The 19,207-nt window shown below is 40.4% G+C and overlaps 2 protein-coding genes across 2 annotated transcripts in view; one reads left to right on the forward strand and one right to left on the reverse strand.

The window, feature by feature from the left end:
* The window catches only part of LOC145469679 (uncharacterized), a 159,729-nt gene extending 146,029 nt beyond the window's left edge, over window positions 1–13,700 (forward strand). Inside the window, exon 39 of the transcript XR_014042355.1 lies at window positions 13,040–13,700. The gene's annotated coding sequence lies outside the window, so the exon portion shown is untranslated. The remainder of the gene's footprint in view (window positions 1–13,039) is intronic.
* LOC145469727 (crooked neck-like protein 1) lies at window positions 118–19,199 on the reverse strand. The gene is made up of 21 exons (XM_081453512.1): window positions 19,046–19,199; window positions 17,760–17,849; window positions 17,568–17,630; window positions 17,340–17,431; window positions 13,713–13,796; window positions 12,674–12,748; window positions 11,442–11,680; window positions 10,991–11,097; window positions 10,821–10,883; window positions 10,012–10,110; window positions 9,259–9,459; window positions 8,612–8,671; window positions 8,123–8,203; window positions 7,454–7,519; window positions 6,995–7,075; window positions 6,302–6,394; window positions 4,039–4,140; window positions 3,675–3,739; window positions 3,186–3,276; window positions 2,860–2,952; window positions 118–856 (listed from the first exon to the last, which is right to left on the reverse strand). The coding sequence occupies exons 1-21, from the start codon at window positions 19,097–19,099 to the stop codon at window positions 737–739; spliced, it is 2,019 nt and encodes a 672-aa protein (XP_081309638.1). The 5' UTR covers window positions 19,100–19,199; the 3' UTR covers window positions 118–736.
* Between the last annotated feature and the right edge of the window lie 8 nt (window positions 19,200–19,207).

The raw sequence follows: 19,207 nt of genomic DNA on the forward strand, positions 1-19,207 counted from the left end.
TAAAGAACTAATTATTCAAATTAAAAATGATAATTACAGTAGTCACAGTGAAGAAACATCGTTCTTTTAAAAAGTAGAAAGGTCGCCAAGCGCGTATAATGATCAAGAAAAAGTAAATTCAGTTTCTGAGAAACAGTGATATTTAATGATGAATTGCTAGGTAACTTAACCCCAAAGTATATTTTAGGTAATACAAAATCTTAGATGAAACCTTGCATTGTTTTATCACTTTCGACTTCACTGATGTGAACATAAATTATAACTTTAATAATGGATTTATAAACAATAAACCAATAGAACGAGTAAGTGTAGTCAAATACTGATTTTGCCCGTTTAGAAAGCATCCAATGGACCTGTCAACCTAGTGCCCGGGTTTTCTTTCCCAGTACCTTGTGACGTCATCAGTTTTTGCAGGAGCCAATGGACTCCTGGTTTTTGACATCACATACTGAGCGTGTATTCCACTTCGCGCTCAACACCAACGCTAAACTCTGGAAAAAATTCCCAATAAGAACCATCGAAAAAGAAAGCTGTTAAGGATGTATTTTAAGGTCAGATGAATGAATTCGTGGCATTTTACAATTACGTTGAGAAGAACGTACATTTATTTTTTTGAAGAAAACCCCTCGTAGTCCGGCAACAGAAAAAAAGAATCGTAAGATTAATTTCTATTTCTGTACATCACTTGTGCTATTTGTACTGCAAGCGAAACTAGGAGACGAAGTAACGAAAATATTCATTCTTGTGCTTTTTGTTTTTTCCAATTTCGAGCCATTTGGAGGAGTTTAAAGTTTGGCATGTTTGCTTCATCGTCAGGGAAGATGTAGTCGTAGTACTCTTCCCAGCCTGCGTCCGACTGCAAAAATAAAGATAAAGAAACAATTTCTATTAAACTCTGGTCGTCGAATAAGACCATTATACAGCTGTCTGCTCGGTTACCCAGCCTTTGAATGGCAGCGAGGCTGGAGGTATCTGACCTTGCTTTGCTACAGACCTCTCTGCTTCTGTCATGTAAATGCACCATAGTTAGCATAAGAACAACTTGATTTACGCAACAAAAGCAGTGAGGTCTGTATCAAAACAAGGTCACCTCCTGCATCGGCTGCCATTCAAAGGCCAGGTCACCGAGCAGACATCTGTAAAATGGTCTGTTAAAAGTCATGTTCCCGGGGCTCTCTCCTACGCAACACAGCGGTCAAACGTCTGCGCATGTGCGCGCAGTGGAGGAACTAAAAGGCGGCCAAAATATTTTCATGACATTGTTCTTTTCGTGGGTCATCGGCATCCTATAAATGACATTTCCCTCGTTATTTATTTATTTGTTTATGTTTTAGCCTGTTAAACGAGAGCTAACAGAAATAACTTGAGAGTTAAAAATTGATCTTTCTTCTGCTTGTTGCAGGTCTTTCTTTTCCGCGGTATGTGTTTTCCGTGCTCCTTGAATTTTTTGTCCGCCTCGACTTTGCATTTAGTGCACCAGTTTTTCCCAGGTTTGTAGTTTAGAAAAGATTTTCCCACCTGGTCAAAGACCAGGTACAGGCGGTTTGGGATCGGTATTTTGGCCAGCTATGCCCCCATGACGATGGACATGAACATCGTTTGTCGTTTCGATTCATCTCGTTCCTGTGCTTCAGACAAATCAAGGATCCGGATGGAATCCCCACAGTCCTTGCCAAAATTTTTCCAGCTCGTCTGAGCGAAGCCGAATCACTGCAATTGTCTTTTTCTTCTCCCATTTTTCCTTCTTTTACACATCGTTTGTCGTCCGTTTCCGGCGTCACGCATCGTATGATTAATAAAAACAAATAAAAATATACTACGCCGTCGGCTCGTAGCATGACACGGGTTTTAAGACTTGTAAACTTTTTTGGTAAAGCTCAAAACAAAATGGTAAATCAACAGAATACCGGTAACTTAATAAACTTTGTGTCTGAAAAGTCTTAAGTTTTCCTTTTACCTGCTTTCTTTTCCTTTTACAGATTTCTATGAACTTTTCAATTTTTTTCGTAAATTTTGCGTGACACCGGTTGTTTCCCATGTTTTCCTGTAAATTTTTGCGCGAGAAATTGGCGCGCGGCTGCCAAAAATGTACCAATTTGCGCATGCCCAACGTTTGACCGCTGTGTTCTCCTACGCAGAGGTTCGAAACGTTCTTTATGGAAGGCCGCTGTGCGAGGTAAGTACAGGCGCAAAGTCGAACGTTATCCTGCGCCTGCACTCATATCATATCGAAAAAAACCTGCACCGCAAACACGGCTCAAAAAAACAATCGTATAAGGGGAGCCATGCACAACCTTAAGGCCCCAGAAAATTACACACCCACCACTTCCCCCTCAAAAGTAATGGTCCGTCCCTTATTAGATCCTTCCAGTGAAATGTTGAGTTTCTTGTCACCTTCTTTCTCAGGACAGTGGACTGGGGAGAGGCGCGATCGATGGCGTGCAGGAAGTCGGTGAAAACGAATCTAGCGCTCGCAGCACTTGAAATGGCTTCCGTGTTATTCCTATTAGTTCTGATTCTTTCTCCCTTAAATTTAAAATCGGATGCTTTCTTATCGGCTTTGAGGCGACACTTTTTCAAACTTCAAGTAACATCGAAAACAAACATAGTTTGTCCAAAAACGCATTTTTTGCCACAAAGAGGATCTACCCTCCCCCCTCCTCCCCCCTTCTCTCTCTAGCGTCCAGGTTTTTTCAAAAACCCTCCGGTTAAAACTTCAGTTTGCGATCTCAAAAAACTCAAGACAAAATAGAAGACTAAACAAACACAAAGTGGCCAGTAAACGACGGCTTGTCACGCAACGTTTTGGTTCGTCATGATACCAAGGGTTGCGTGACGAGTGAAGGGTAAAATACTCACCCCGTCGTCCGTTTGCACTTTTCTTCTCTTCTTGACTCGTCGAGGCATCTTTTTCTTAATTTTCTCTTGTGCACTGTCGTCGCCGTGTTCGTCCTAAATAACAAATGTAATAATAATGAATAACTTGGTTAGAAACAAGAAATAATACGTGGTGTCCGGGAAGAAGCCATTCGAAGCGAAAGAAGCACGCGCGAAATTCGCGGAAGTGTTTCTCGCGCGTTCCACGCGTTTAGCGACCTACGAGTAGAGCTCTCGCGCGAGTTTTTGCCCTTCGAACACAACTGTGGCTTTGGATCATTTCGAACAATAAACTCATCGTTGTTTACCTCAAACTCTTTCCATGCTTCCAGCAGCATCACTCTCTCTTCTTTTTCTTCTGCGTTTCTGAGAGACTTGTCTGCGCGTTCATAAACATTCCTACAAAAAATAAAACCTCATGGTCTAGCTAGTCCAAATCACGGCGACACAATTTGTTAGACTACAAGTAGTCCCTCTTTTGCTTAGTCCGTCAAGCGAGACTGTAAAGAAACATGAAAAAAATGGACGTGCGAAATCCCGGGGGCAGAATTCGCGAGGCCGTTTTCAGTCCTCGCGGTTTTCTTTCGCGTCACGCAGGACGGACTGAGCGAAAGAGAGTAAAGAGGGACTATTCGTAGTCTACAATTTGTCGGTATTAACGGCAAATTATACTATAAGTAAAGAAGGATCCGATAAGAAAACTGGATAAGGTTTCCTTCAACATACTAAGCTTTCATTTTTTTTTCGGGGAAGATAATCGACCGACTTGCATTTACAACCGAATGATTTTCACCAACCTCGCTTGTTCGATGCTATCTTCAACTGCAGTAGATGTCTCAAATTGCGCAAAACTTAACCATACCTGAAACGAAAAAACAAGCAAAAAATAAAATTTTGGGTTTTAAACTGCTTAAAACACAACAGCAAATGTAGTCCTACTCCGCAGCCGTTGTTTGAGGTTGTCACGTAAGTCGCCCCCTCGGCGATTGCTTTAGAAAATGTTGATTGTTTGTCGGTCCGTGTGTAAAGTTCTATGCTATAAAAATACGATAGGGAAAAGTAAGTTTCCCGATAAAAGGATTTTTAAAGAGAAACAGGCTGCGCTGGAGAACACGACTGTTTAATTCCGTGCTACACGACATATGGAAAAGATAAACAAACCTTCACGTGTTGTGTTCGCTTCAAAAGTCTTTCGTACAAATCTCGCGTTCTGTCATATTCTTCCGAGTTTATCTCGAAATCTATGTAAGCTTTCCATAAAACCTGCGAAAAGAAAAGCATAATGCAGTCTAAAGAATTAGCAACTGATCGTAAAGTTCGGTGGTCGAACAGTTTTATGCGCTCGCAAGACTGTCGCAAGTTGATGTAAAACAACGAAAAAAAAAGTTGTTTTACGCTGTTTAATTTAGAACTGCTTCAAATAAAAACATTTATGGCAAATACAATTGCTTAAAAGAAAATATCATTTCGAAAAAAAAAAAAAAAGAAAAAAGAATCGTCCTGCCGGGACCAGGATTCGAACCTGGGTTACTGCGGCCACAACGCAGTGTCCTAACCACTAGACGATCGCGGCATGCCACAACGACAACATGAACAACTAAGGCGCAAAATAGTTATTTAAAGCAACTGTGGCGTACGTCATTTCCGTTCCGATACGCTAGTCGGCTTTTCATCGAAGAAAAAAAAGTTCTCAACGCGTAGTTACGCATATTTTCTTAAAAGCATTCACCGTGTTTGTAAATCATAACTAAAATAACAGCATGACATAATGCCAAAGACAAAACGGCACAAAGTTAAAAAGCTTGGCCACTGTGAAACTTTACTTCCGGTAGTCAGCACTTCCGGTCAAGTCAACTTCCAGTTCACCTACAGAAGTTGCAATTTCGACAAGGGTTTATTAAAAGAATTTACCAAGATTACAAACAGTTCTAACAGTTCGAATGGAAATAATGTTTAATTAAGGATGGAGGACTATTTTCGTGATTTATGATTTTTAAAAAATTCTCGTGAAAAGTTACCTGCTAAGCATAGGTAGTGTGCGCCTCGATTTTATATCGTGAAACAAAATCGCGTTTTATTCGGCGCGAATTGTGATTTTGTGAATTGCGAAGTGATTTTGCGAAGCTCGATAAACGCAGACTACGCGCAATCTTTCATGCGATGCAAGGGAAAATTGAACGGCGAGCGACAAAGCACACAAAAGTAATAAATTTCGGCTCTTGTGTACGGACACGCACGGCGAGGATTTGATGAGGCGCAAGATCTAACGCCCCGTCCATGCTATGCCAGAGGAATTTGAGAACGGAGGTTTCACTCTGAAAACGCATCAAATGTTTTCCGTCCACACTACACCGGAGGAATTTAAAAATACACCTACCACCGGTAATATTGGATTTGTGTTTGAGGAAAACTTGGTCAGGGAAATCACATGATTATCGTGACTGCATCGATGTCGAAAAGCTCCGTTTTCAAAATGTTTTCCATCCGCATTAAAACGCAAAGCCGGCGTTTTCAAATTAGAGTGAACGGATTAGCGTGAACGGATTAGAGTGGACGGTACGCCTAACCGTAGAAACTACATTTTTACATTACATTACTTTATTTACCCTCGGATTTCAGAGTAGCTTATGAAGCTAATATCTCCGAGCATTTAACCATCAGATGAGAGATAGACCACCACACAAGGAACTACGTCCCCTACTCTTTTCGATCAGTGTATGGGTTCTTTTACGTCCCACAGAATTAATTATGAAGAGCTGTGAGACGGGGCCTACGGTTTATCGTCCTTATCCGAGAAGACTAGGACGTCTAACCATTTGCAGGTGTCATTACAAAGGAAGCACTTTCTCCTCAATAAAATAAAGCTGCGTTTTCAAATTCCCCTGGCGTAGTAAGGACGGGGCCTAACGAGAACATGGCGACTGCCTGCAATTTAAAATGTACGTGAAACATGACGAAAAATCCGCAAATCGGTAGTCTCCGCCCCGAGCAACCAGTCCTGCTTGCTCTTGGAGCAGGTGACCCTACTCCTAGAGAACTTACACGTAGCTTAGTAAGCCTTCGTTTCTTCCGAACAGCGGTTGGTACCCAGGCGTAGAAAAATTGTGAACGCTCGTTTCATTTTATTTTTCGTCGAACGCGGTTTCCACCTCCCATTTGTCGCTCCTTTTCTTCAGCTTTACAGCTTAAAAGATGACAAAGAACACCGTCAACATTCTTCTCTTACACCTTTCCAATTATTATTGCCTATAGGACAGGAGTAAGCTTGTTGGAATGAGGGATTCGGGGAGAGGTACCACTAGAGCTTGATGCGCGAGACCCAGGGCAGGCTTACCGCTATTAGAAAACGGGACAAAATGATTTTTGCGCTGTTCATTTGGATTTCTTTTGTCTTTAAATGAACTATACATGTAACATACTTTACCTCGGGCATGTCCAACAACGGTTGATTGACGGCCAGCTCGAACAGCGCCCGTGCCCTGTCGATATAACCAAGAATTGTTTCCAGTTCAGCGTACTAAAAATAGAAAAAATCAGCAGACAGATATTATTTTGCAGCATAGAATAATTAAAAATCACAGACAGTAAAAAAGAAAAGGTTACGCGGGAAATACGTTTGTGTTCTCCCAACAGAACTGAACCCAAGATTTATTGAAATCATGAAGCAAGTGAGAATCTTGACCTTGTGTTAGCGTGTCCCATCGATATTGCGAAGATTCAAGGGATTCGTCTCCTGCCGCAAGATCTCGGAAATCGTCCCGAGTACTTCATGTCACTGTTTGATTAATATCTTTCTCAAATCATTATTTATTGTTTTAATGGTGTGTTTGTCTGCCCAATTTATCTTCTTTTAATCTTCATTCAGTTCGTGCGCATTTTGCTCTAAAGTTGTTGGCGTTTGTTCATATCTGCTGCTCTTGTTTTCTTATTTCCAGAGTTTTTTCCCTCCCTCGCCTCACCACTCACTGCCTCGTCGACGATTTTGCTCTCGCTCCAATTAACGCGCGGCCAAAATGCGGAAAAGCTCTTCATACGGAAACACTCGCTACGCAGGCTAATTACAATCCTAAAAAAGTGAAGAGAATTAACGTAAAATGAAATTTTCTCCTGGCTTCACCTTTACCCACGTGGTACAATTGGCAGGATTGAATTCCAGAAATTTCTCGTACAGCTTACGGCAGCGGTCAAACTCGCGAAGCTGTTAAAAAAAAAAGAAAGAAATACATGGTATAGTTTTTGGTAGACTGCGATCAGCCTCACTTTTGCTCACAATCTACAGAGAAGAATGCTGAAGCTGATCGAACGAGCACGATATACGAGCTACTGGCCCCTCCAATATCGTGTTCGTTCGCTCAGTGTTTTGCTATTCCCAGCGGATTTTAAAGCAAAAGAGAGATTGCTTAAAGTCACAGTTTTTTGTTGCTGCTGCAAAGTATGGCTAAAGATATACAGCTGTAGAAAAGAATCAAAGAACTTTATGCAGGGCCAACACTTGCTTCAGATACATATGTACCTTAAAGTTTTGTTCCAGTAAAAGAAATTTCAGTAATGGCATGATAAGTAGTGTTTTTCTGACCTGCAACTCGAGACCAATGTATTCGCGGAAAAGTCGGTCCTTGGGACATTTGCCAATAGCTGTACCCTGCAAAAGTGAAATAAACAAGTTAACAGGAATGAAACTTTTCACCATTGTGCTCTACGAAATGACCACTGTTGCCCAAAAACACAACACAATGAAGAAGGTCCGAGCTCGAACCCGGACTGTCCAAACCATTAGTCATTAGCGATACCCACAAAGCCTCTCTCTCGCACTGCATGAAAAATCCACATCTAAAAACTGTTTTCTTTTGACTTCAAGGAGCTACCTCACGGTTTGCCAACCTTGACGAATTAAGCCTAAATTTTTCAAGTTTGTCGTTTGTACTCCAGGTCAATCTTCTCCCTCATTACCATCCTTGTTGCTTTATGGTTTATTATTATCTCTTTGGTATTTTTATATATTGGTTAACTATTATTTTCCGGTTTCCTACAATTTAAAGGTAGTTTTGTAAGTGGCCAAAATAACTTTTAAAAAATAAGGTGACTGACGTATGGATGGATGATGGATGCTTTATTTAGCAAAATATGCCTCGCTAGACGCGGCTAGTTTACAGATATCCCATTGAGCTTCTTTAAGCATGATTTGGGATCTCCATTTCAAAAGAACTTTAAAGCTAGCAAAAAAAAAAATCGCTACTGAACTCACCAGCGCCTGTCGAGCGGCTTTGAGATCTTTCTGACGAATTTCAAATTGGGCGTAGAGCAGCCATACTTTTCCAAACGTAAACTGAAGCCAAAAACAACACAAAAGTTTATCAGCACTTTATAATTAATAAAACGTGATCACTTCAATGAAATCCTCGAAGAAGACCTAAACTTGTCAGAGCTTGAAAGTGAAAAGTGCTTGGAGTTCAACGGCGTCTTTTCTACATGGAAATACTGCAGTTACTTTAGTGGTCACACCTTTCTATCAATGAAGGAGGGTTACGTGACGGAAGTAACGGCCGTTGGAGATGAGTTAGGTCAGCGATAAGCTGGAAAATATACGCTTTTCTATCGTCACGCGTTTTCAATGGTTAGGAAGAACCCTCCAAGGACGTTATACTTCAATTCGAGCCGATCCCTAGTTACAGACAATTAATAAAACGAACGAACCGTTGTGACAAAATTCCTAATTCAAGGTCAGGTACTTTACCTTTTTATGTGGTATAAGTTCCAAACAAGCTCGGTACACTTGTCTTGTTCGGTCCATATCCTATAAATCAAAAATCATCAAATGATTAATTCTTCTTAATGACTGCCACGAAGTTCTGTAAACGCCAGTTATGATAAATTGATGATGCAGTGGATAGTTTATAAAGAGCCACGGTTTTCATTTTCTTGTCAGAGGATGTCGCCTATTAACACTGCCACTAGGTTACGTCAAAGAACGTTTCTAGACAACGTGGCCTTTCCCTCCCGCCCCACAATAATGCGTCAGCTGTCCGGTACTCGGGTCATTTTTAATTGGATAACAGTCGTCGGTATCCACTCGGAAGCTTTACGAAGGTGTCATGTAGCGAGGCCTTCCATTTTAACGCATTTGTATCTGGGTTTTTTTTTTTTTTTTTTTTTTTAATTTTTTAATTTGTAAAGTTAACACTAACAACAAGAACAAAGTAAACATAGTTTTGAGTTTTTCAATTTCAGATACCGCTATAAAACGCTCAATTTTCTTTTTCGCCGCTAACTGGAGAGGATTTGCACCAGATTTTCGAACCAGAGGAAACTTTTCGTCGGCTATTATACTACGGTGCTTTTAATTGACGAAACAAATTCCTTAAATTAATAAACTTAACTTACCTTTGCAATAAGCTCTTCATACAACGCATAGTTAATCCACAAGTAGATGTACCGTCTCCACAATCGCTTTTCCTCAGCGGGTGGCACATTAGCTATCGCTCGCTCGTACACCTCCCTCACGGAGTCTGGGTCCGATTCACTTTCCATCAAGCGGAGGTAGTCGAACCACGCGTCATAATTATTTGGGTTCGTCTTGACTTCCTGGTAGTAAAATTCAGCATTGCTGTCAGTTATGAAGAAAGCAAAATTCCCCGACTTTTCACGGAATAAAAAACAGTTTTTGCCTACTATTATAGGCTACGCTACGCTACTATTATAGGCTACGCTGCTCAAACGAAAAGTAGCCAAAATTCTCTTGCACAAAACCATTTTCCCTGACGCAACAGTTTTCATTCCAAAAGCCAACTCCATGACTTTTCCTTTCATCGAAAATTTAGAGTAAGTTAATTTCTCCCGAAAATTCCCTGATCTACGAAAAAAATCGCTGATTTTTCCTCGAGTGTGGGATTCATGTCTCAACGAGGATGACCTGCGCGTTAATCGTTTGAATGAGCACACGAACAAGAGGCAACTGCGTTTTACATGAAGCCCTGCATCTCGTAAAACTACTACGAAACAGCTCTGACCAACCAGGTACAAAAATCAGTGTTTACGACCTCCCTTCAGTCAAAATAACATAGTTTCCCTTCAAAAAATAGCGCACTTAATCCAGAGTAATCGTTTGGCAAAACTCAAACTTTCCATCAACCTCACCTCTTCATATTGGAACTTTCTTTTGCTGACGATCACATCCTCGATTCCTCCTTTGTCACCGTACTTTTTCTCGTGTTGAGTGTAAGCCTTGTACAACTCCTGTAAATAATATGGTACAAAACAACTTAGCCTTTCTCCAAGTCCTTTGTGAAGGAAGAGCTTGCGTTCCTCGCTCTACGCTCTCGTATTTTGAGCACCGCAGTCACTTTTCTTGTACAACCAAGCTTGCCTTTCAGATCGGCTTATGGGCAAGTCTACACTCAACTGTTAGCCTACTTTAGCGTACTCAGGATTGACTGTTTAGTCAATCTTCCGGTTGTTCATTTTTTTTTTTTTTGGATATTTTGCGCGTTTATACTCACGATTGGCCGAAAAAAAACGGCCCATGCAGAAACATCTTTTGGAAAACTTTACCCCAGAAAGTCAAAATTGCCAAACAAAAATTAAACCTGGCGTTCGAATAGTTTGTTTCTCTCCTATTGTCAGTCTTTTGTTCATAGTTTCTCACATGCAGAAGCCCCGTTTATTATTATTTAGTTTAGCGCTATTCAAATATCCTTGGCGCAATGTGTCCGCAACATGAAAGTCAATAAAAAGTCTAGCCTGACTTGCGAACGACAAAGCTTTTTCCGCAAAGAAACTCTTCGCTCGTACGGTAATTCTTGCTACGCAGCTTAAGAAAATTACAAATTATGTTAACTTTTCTTCCTTCAATGCAATGTCTCACAACTGTGCCAGTAATAGCAATAATGGTTCCCAGTAAAGAACTGAAGTCAGAACAAATTGCAGAACATTCGTTTAGCACTTACTTGGCATTCCTCTTTCGGTAAAATTTGCAGAGCATATTGAAAAATCACCCTAACACGATCATGCTGTGGAATAAAACAACGCGACAATATGAGATTTTTATTACTGTACCAATATTATTCGGACCTCTAGGTACTTTTTTTTTCGAATTGTAACAGCGTCAATGGCATACCTCCTTGCAGTTTTCTTCAAATTTCCCAAACGCAAGAAACAGTTTCTCGTCTGCATGTTCCTCTCCAAAGAACTCCACGGCTCTTTCATACACATCTCTTGCACCAACTGAAAGATGAAATAAGGCGGGTCTAACTTTTTAGTCTGTGGATGAAACCCTAGCGTGTGACCATTCAAATGAAAGCTATTTAGCAGTACTTTCATGTGGTACTGTTTATTACGCTGTACAAGGTGGTTCTAACTTTTAAGTCTGTGAATGAAACTCTAGTGTGTGACCATTCAAATGGAAGCTACTGAGCAGTAATTTCATGTGGTACTGTTTGCTACACTTTGCATAGTGACCCTAAAGTTTAACGCTACGATGAACTGAATTTAAAAGTGTGATTATTATCAAGTGTGAGACTAAATTTGCACCTTAAAACTCAGAATGTTTAATATAGTAGACACTGTACCTATATTTGACTGACGCTCCTCAAATTTGGCAAACTTCACCCAGTTTTTAACCTCCGGATGCACCATGACATATCTCTCATATATACTCCTCGCTCTATCAATCTCCTTATATCTGAGTTCCATGTTGATATACGAATGCCACGCCTGTTCATCAGGTTCCCATTCCATCCACCGCTCAAAAACTTGCCGCGCACCTGCGACATTACTTAGCATCTCTTCCATGTATGTGTATTTGTACCTGCAAAGAAAAGGCATTGTGCATGTTGCTGTGTGTTTGCAAGTACGTGTATCAAGCTACTGTATACATGCATATTTGCTGCTAGAGAGGATGAAGGTTAAGACAGATTGAATTGATCTCTTGTATGGTCCTTATTCCAAGGTAATCCCACTCCAGTCGTCCTGCAGAAATGTTACCTCATGCATTGCGTAAAGGTCTTCTTGGAGGAAGAAAATGCAACGTAAAGCCACTTGGGCTAACCGTGTGTGTAAAATTTGCGGCACCAGATCATCTATTTCTAGACTGGTCCTTCTGGGATTTGAAATATTTTAAATTTGATAAATCACAAATACAGTGGAACTCTGCCTTAAGGCCACCCCATCAATACAGCTACCTCGTTATTCCGGCCTCTTTATCCTGGCCTGAACAAAAGTTCAGTCAGTCATTTTTGTGTTTAATTAACCCTTTTTATACAGCCACCCTGTTAACATAGCCAGATTTTTGTGGCCCGTTGGTGACCAGATTAACGGAGTTGAACACTATATTTATAAGAGATCTAAAAATAAATTAATCTTGAGGGATTACCCTAGGAATAAGGCCTACTGTAAAAGGAGGATTTCTTAATTATCCTTCTTCTTCTCTTTTTCTCTGCTATTAAAATATAGTTGAAACCCTTGTAAGTGGATATCTCTGGGACCTAAAACATGTAGTGCCCACTTAGAAGAGGTGTCCATGCAAGTTTTTGTAAATAGCTGGGACCATGTCTGTCTGCTGATGGAAGGGGTCCTTCTTCTGGAGGTGTCTGTTAACAGGTTCAGCTGTCCCATAAATTACTTTATATTTAGTGCATTTCACAACTTGGAAAAAACCTTTTCAAAAAATACCTTCCTCAGTTTGCACTAAAAACTAAAAAGCTTCCTTAAATTCACTAGTTGTCATCAAAGTCCTGTGTTGCAAGCCCATGATATTGCTAAACTAATGTTTTCACCTCTAACAACAAAATATTTTGCTTACCAGAACTGGTTCACTCTTGGCAAAATGGTCACTGCTCTGTCCCATATATTCCGAGCATGGTTGATCTGTCGATGCCTAAGGAAATTGAAAAACATATTCTCTGAAATTCAATATTGTCAAGAGCTAAGGTAGGTAAGGTAAAGCCTGCGTACGAGCCAAGTGGCCCATCAGGCTGGAGCTTATCCCGGTTTCTACAGCATGAAGCGACTAGGAGTATTTCTACTCCCCCCTGGATGGGATGCTAGTCCATCGCAGGGTTACCCCCAGCATTAAGTTCGCCGGTACCCATTTATACACCTAGGTGGAGAGAGGCACTGTGAGAGTAAAGTGTCTTGCCCAAGAACACAACGCAATGTCCCCGGCCAGGGCTCGAACCCGGACCGCTCGATCCGGAGACGAGCGCACTAACCATGAGGCCACTCCGCCTCCCTTACAAGAGCTAAACCCACTTCAAAATACTTGACTACATATTGATAGGAGAAATGAAATGCTAAATTATCTTGGAGCTTAAAGTTTCATATACTGCTCAGGGCTGATTTGGTCTGCAAAGTTAAGAGGTTTGGATGTAGTCCGTGAGGGGATGGGGGGGGGACTCCAATATGAAAATGTCAGAGATGCTCGATGGAAAATTTGAATTAAACCCCGAGACCAATCTGGCATGACTCAAGCTCTATTTGACCCGTAAAAGATACCATTTAAAATGGAATAAGCTCTATTACCAGCTGCTGTTCAGGAAGGGAGCCTGCACTAGTAGATCAGACTCGAGAGACCGACAGAAATGGAGCATAAAAATGGAAATGAGTTAGAGCGGTTTTTGCTGTTATTTCCTCGAGTGCACCCTAAAAGCTACTTTGACAGCTACATGTAAAAACAGTGGCGTTTCATCATCAACATCCTAAATAAGACCAGAATCCTTGATTTACATGTATACCCCTTAGTAAGACAATGAGCATTCCCGGCTTTTAATATGGAAGTTCCCCCCCAGGAATGCAGTACCTTCTAATTAGTACTTGAAAAATCGTCAAACAAACAAACTCACTTCATTTCCATCTCAGCATATTTCAGCCAGATGGTAATGTTCCGATGGTCCACATCTAAGGCTCTTTCATAAATGGAGCGTGCTCTGAAAGGTAAACAATACATAAAAGCTATTAACCATAAAAATAATAAAAATTTAATTGACAAATGTGCCTAATGTATTTAGACTAAGTTAAGTGCAACTCAATATTGCAAGCCAGCAGTCTTCCTCAGGGTGGTGTGTGCGGTGGCCGGGGGATTTGTGCAGGGGCAGAGTGATTTTACATCTCGGCTTCGGATGTCAAGTTTTTTGCTGCTGGACAAACCATGTTAAGCTTTTCTCGCAGCCCACCTGTCCCCCTTGTTTTCACGGTAAGCATGTGGTAAGTATCCTTTGTTTTCACCGTTTTCTTTTTTTTTTTCAGTGTGATGGTGCACGGTAATTACAGCTCAAAGGGTTGTCATGGATACCTTACGCACTCTCTTCAATTTCTCCTTTCAGGCACCATTCTCCAAGCTCTATTCTTGACAAGTTTAACCCTTTCTAAAAAAGCCACTCTGAGACAAACTAATTTTCACTAATCATTTTAGAGAGGTGGTAAAATTCTGTGGAAGGATTTCTATAACTGGAGCTTGAATTTACAAAGTTAACATGTAGGGGCCAAACAACCCCCCAAATGTTTCGTCAGTTCTTAGGTATTTCACATTATTTCACATTACTTAAAAAGTATTAACTCTTTCTACACCAAACTTGGCAGATGAGCAGGAGACCTATTGCCAATTATATTTACGTGAAAAATGTCAGTAAATGTCAAAGTTGTGACATCACAGTGATGACGTCATGTTTTTCATCACTTTTGAAGTTTTTAATAAGCATATTTTTTACAATGTGTTTGAAAGAGCACATCAAGGGGAGTTGAAACCTGAAAAAATTTTGTCCATATCACAAAAATTAAATGAAATATGGCATTTTTAATCATGAAAAATAACGCCGCAAAATATGGGGTCCCTCCTTGAGAAAAATCCCCAAACTGGAGCCGTAATTTTGCTCCAGCAAATGCAGGTATGTTGCACATGCGATGTGCCAGATGACTAAAGGAAAAATAAAAAAGAAATCGGAATAAAAATTTATCCCTCTAGTGTTATTGCATTAAAATTAGTTTTGTTATGTCATAACCTGTGATGTCACCCGTTTTCTTACTGTTAATACCATCTTAACAAAGCCGAAAATCAAATTTCTAAAACCATACGATTTTTGACAACATCAAGCTTTCTAGTTTTCTAGATTGTTAGCCTTTCTAGAGAAAAAACTGAAAAAAATAAACCAGAGAGACTGACTTAAGGAGGACAGTATGGTTAAGCAAATTCCTGGGGGGGGGGACAGCAAAAAATATTTAATTTACCATATCTCGAAAAATAATCATCATAGCAAAAAACGGTTTCCGGCATTTTACTCCTCAAGTCAAGGCCTTTCCAATGATATAATCTTTACATCAGATTTTAAAAAAAATTATAGCACATTTTGGTGACGTCATCACTTATGACGTCATAATCTGACATTTTGTCACAACTTCCAAATTAAAATAAACTGGAGAACAAAGAAAGCTCATCTGCCAAACTTGGTTCAGAAATATATAAACCAAGCAAATATAGCCTTCATGAAACATTAGCGGGGTGGTTTGGCCCGTACGTGTAAGGGAAAAAATGTACTGGCTATCATTGAGTGGTTGTCATTTTACGACTACACGTGGCTTTTAGAAGTAGTTAAGGTGGCCGAACACAGTTTTCAAGAGCCTATGCCTAATTCACCATTACTTTTAAGCTATTTATGCTTTGGCACCCGTTTTTTTGCAAGAGTCAAGGTTAATCACAGAAAAGTTTATTCTCACATTTTGGCTAAGGTGTGTGCTGTTGCCATGGCAACAGGGCTGGTTAAAAACAAGGCTTAAAAAATGGTGTTTGTTTATTTAAAAAAAATCCAGTCGTTAGATTTTTTTCATCATTTGCCCACTACGAATTGACATTAAATCCCGTCTGTCAACACTGTTCTAATAAAATTTTGACATAGGTGATTTTTGTAATTCACCGTAAATCTTTTTCACTGCATGGTCTCTTTATTAAAAATTCCCTATGTCAAAATTCAGATTTTTTGCGATAGATCATTCACGTGTGAAGGTAAATTAATCAACATGACACGAGTGTGGGACAAAGAAAAATTCTGAGTCCCCGACAGGAATCGAACCCATGACCTCCCAAACACCGGGCGGGCGCTCTATCCACTGAGCTACGAGAACTCATGGAGAGCGAGGTCATGTAACTGAGTTCATATATGATAGGTGTCCTGCATACTGCTAGGATCAACGCTATCGAAGTCATCGTGAGTAGTGATAAGTTAATAAAGATGGTGAATTTTAAGCTCGGTAATGAAATGTGACCTCGCTCTCCATGACCTCACTCTCCATGAGTTCTCGTAGCTCAGTGGATAGAGCGCCCGCCTGGTGTTCGGGAGGTCATGGGTTCGATTCCTATCGGGGACCAGAATTTTTCTTTGTCCCACGCTCGTGTCATGTTGATTAATTCACCTTCACATTTCATTACCGAGCTTAAAATTCACCATCTCTATTAACTTATCACTACTCACGATGAATTCAATAGCGTTGATCCTAGCAGTATGCAGGACACCTATCATATATGAACTCAGTTAAATGACCTTGCTCTCCATGAGTTCTCGTAGCTCAGTGGATAGAGCGCCCGCCCGGTGTTCGGGAGGTCATGGGTTCGATTCCTATCGGGGACTCAGAATTTTTCTTTGTCCCACGCTTGTGTCATGTTGATTAATTCACCTTCACATTTCATTACCAAGCTTAAAATTCACCATCTCTATTAACTTATCTCTACTCACGATGAATTCGATAGCGTTGATCCTAGCAGTATGCAGGACACCTATCATATATGAACTCAGTTAAATGACCTTGCTCTCCATGAGTTCTTGTAGCTCAGTGGATAGAGCGCCCGCCCGGTGTTCGGGAGGTCATGGGTTTGATTCCTGTCGGGGACTCAGAATTTTTCTTTGTCCCACGCTCGTGTCATGTTGATTAATTCACCTTCACATTTCATTACCGAGCTTAAAATTCACCATCTCTATTAAATTATCATCATTCACGTGGTTTCTGAACTATTTTTTGCCAAATTTCTTGAAATTCTAACGACTGGATCGTCAGAAATCAGCAAGTTTCTGCAAAAGCAATCGGTCTTGAGCAATTTTTCAAGCAACTGCGCACGCGCTGCATTTAACTGGATTCTTTCGGTAACAAAGAAAAAGCCGAGAATTGCTGGGTTCTTTGCACTGTTACCTTTTCTAACATATCTTTGTAATAAAAGACTAAAGCCATCAATACCGCACTGCATTCAATAAAAGAGAAAAATAGCACAGATAGTGCTGGTGTGGAGTAAATAAAATGATCGCTCTATTGATGGCATGTTTGTTTTTGCAATCCTTGTGCACACGCTCAATTGCATCAGCAAAAGCACACGCGAAAACTGTGTTCGGCCACCTTAAACAGTCTATGACATATTAAGCAAAGTCAGTTTAAGTAAAATATTAAGTAACTTTCATGTATCAAGTACTTAGAGTTACAAACATCTGTACCTTTGAATTTCCCTTTGACTTTCTTCCCACTGAGCATATTTTAACCAGTTGCTAATCACCGATCTGTTTTTACGAAGGTTGTCCTCAAAAGCCTATGAGCAGAAAAGTCAGACAAATCTTACTATTTGTAATGACATACAATGTACTTATATATTTCCATCATTTACACTACGTTTAACCCAGAACTCCTAGCAGGAGAAAGAAACAGATGAGTATGAAATTGCAAACCTTTCTTTTGCGAAGTTTGTATTCTTGAAGTTCATCAGGATCGCTAATCTTTTGTTTAGGAGGCTATTAAAAATACAAATAAAAATAACACTTGTAACATACTAATGGATCACAATAAATTCAGTGCACATGAATTTGACAACTGAAATTAAAAGCACAACTTGTTAAAAAATAAACATGATATCTACTAACTGCAGGTACTAATTCCAACTGTCTTTCCTTGGCTTCCCTCAAGAGCTGTTCAGCTGTGATCTGAACGGGAGCAGGTGCCTTATTTTTGACCTGGAAAAGAAAAACAAAACAACCATTAGCTTGTCACATAACGTAAAAATTATTAATAGGGGTTTCATTAAGGGCAGGGCAATGGGCAAACTGACCGACTGTGAGGTATGATATTTCCCGCCTGGTTTCACAAACTGACTAGTGGAAATTTTTCCTCATAAAGAAGTTCACTTAAAATAGTTTTGCCCGCCTGTGAAAACCAGTTGTCCTCCTGCTGAAAGCATGAATGCTTCCCTTGGGTCGCAACGGTCCTTACTACCTTGTACATCGCCGGTTAATCCCCACCCTACCCACCCCCACCCCCACCCCCCTCCATTTCGTCAGGTTGCCATTACAGAAGGCTGCTTTACTTAAATGCTCCTTGATGCGAAGGTACTAAGAGTAAAATATCTTGCCAAGAACTTTTGCAACCCTAGGGACCCTGCTAGAATAGGCCCAGTTTGCCCAGACTGCTAGAATAGGCCCAGTTTGCAACACGAAGCCTGAGTCGCTCTTTTTGGAGCGTTAGGTACTCTTTTGGGGTAGGTGCTCCAAGTATTTGAAGCTGTGCGCCTAAAATTTTTAACTCTGCGCCTAAAATTTCGGCAGTGCGCGTAAAAATTTACACCTGGTCGCACAAGTGCTCCCAAAGCCAAAAATAAACTTTGAGCTCTGTAAGACTGTAGCCACTTAATACATGTGTCTTCAAAGCCATTTTTTTCCTTCTGCCTATACGTCCCGCTGGCTAAGAGGGACTGACTTTGGGGATGACAATAATCTTGCTTTCTAACCCAAAACTCTCAATCAAGCCGTGTTTTGCACTTGTCCCCTCACCAAAAGTTTCTCCCCAAGTGCTTTGTCCAAGGGAAGGAACAGATTGTAAGAATTCTGAAAGCTCAGTCACTTTCAAACCAAAGGTCTATACAAACTTTTATATGTATCATATAAAGCTTCAACTTTGTAAAGCTTTGGTTGGAGTTTTCTTACACGAGAACTTTTATCTGCTATCCAAATTAAGTTAAAAAGAAGGTAATCTTTAAACTTAAAATCAGCGTTTAATCACTTTTTTCAGCTAAAGCATCATCTGGGAGTGAGTGTTAAGCAATCTGTTTTGGTAAAAGCGCGCTCGATTCGAATATTCCCTCGGCATGACATGTGCCAGTCCGAGTTTTTATCCTGTCAGCTGTTTTTCTTTTAAAATCTTAAAATTTACCAACCTTTGCAACTTTTGGAACTCTGTTCTTAGTAGCACTTGCTTCTGAAGACGCCATGGCTCCCTTTACTCGCAGAATCAAGCACAAATATCGGCAAAAAAGTGCGCTTTGCTTTTATCGAAGTTCAACTAAGACTCATCCGACATATTGGAAACGTTTTTAGTG

The sequence above is a fragment of the Orbicella franksi genome, chromosome 15, assembly GCF_964199315.1.
Source record: "Orbicella franksi chromosome 15, jaOrbFran1.1, whole genome shotgun sequence".
In the NCBI taxonomy this organism is placed as follows: domain Eukaryota; kingdom Metazoa; phylum Cnidaria; class Anthozoa; order Scleractinia; family Merulinidae; genus Orbicella; species Orbicella franksi.

Coding starts and splice junctions, on each gene's coding strand:
- LOC145469727 (XM_081453512.1), bottom strand. CDS start 19,099: ATGGCGTCTTCAGAAGCAAGTGCTACTAAGAACAGAGTTCCAAAAGTT. Junction 11,098..11,441: donor GGAGCGTCAGTCAAATATAG/GTACAGTGTCTA, acceptor TTCATCTTTCAG/TTGGTGCAAGAGATGTGTAT. Junction 7,520..8,122: donor AAGCCGCTCGACAGGCGCTG/GTGAGTTCAGTA, acceptor TCACTTTTGCAG/GGTACAGCTATTGGCAAATG.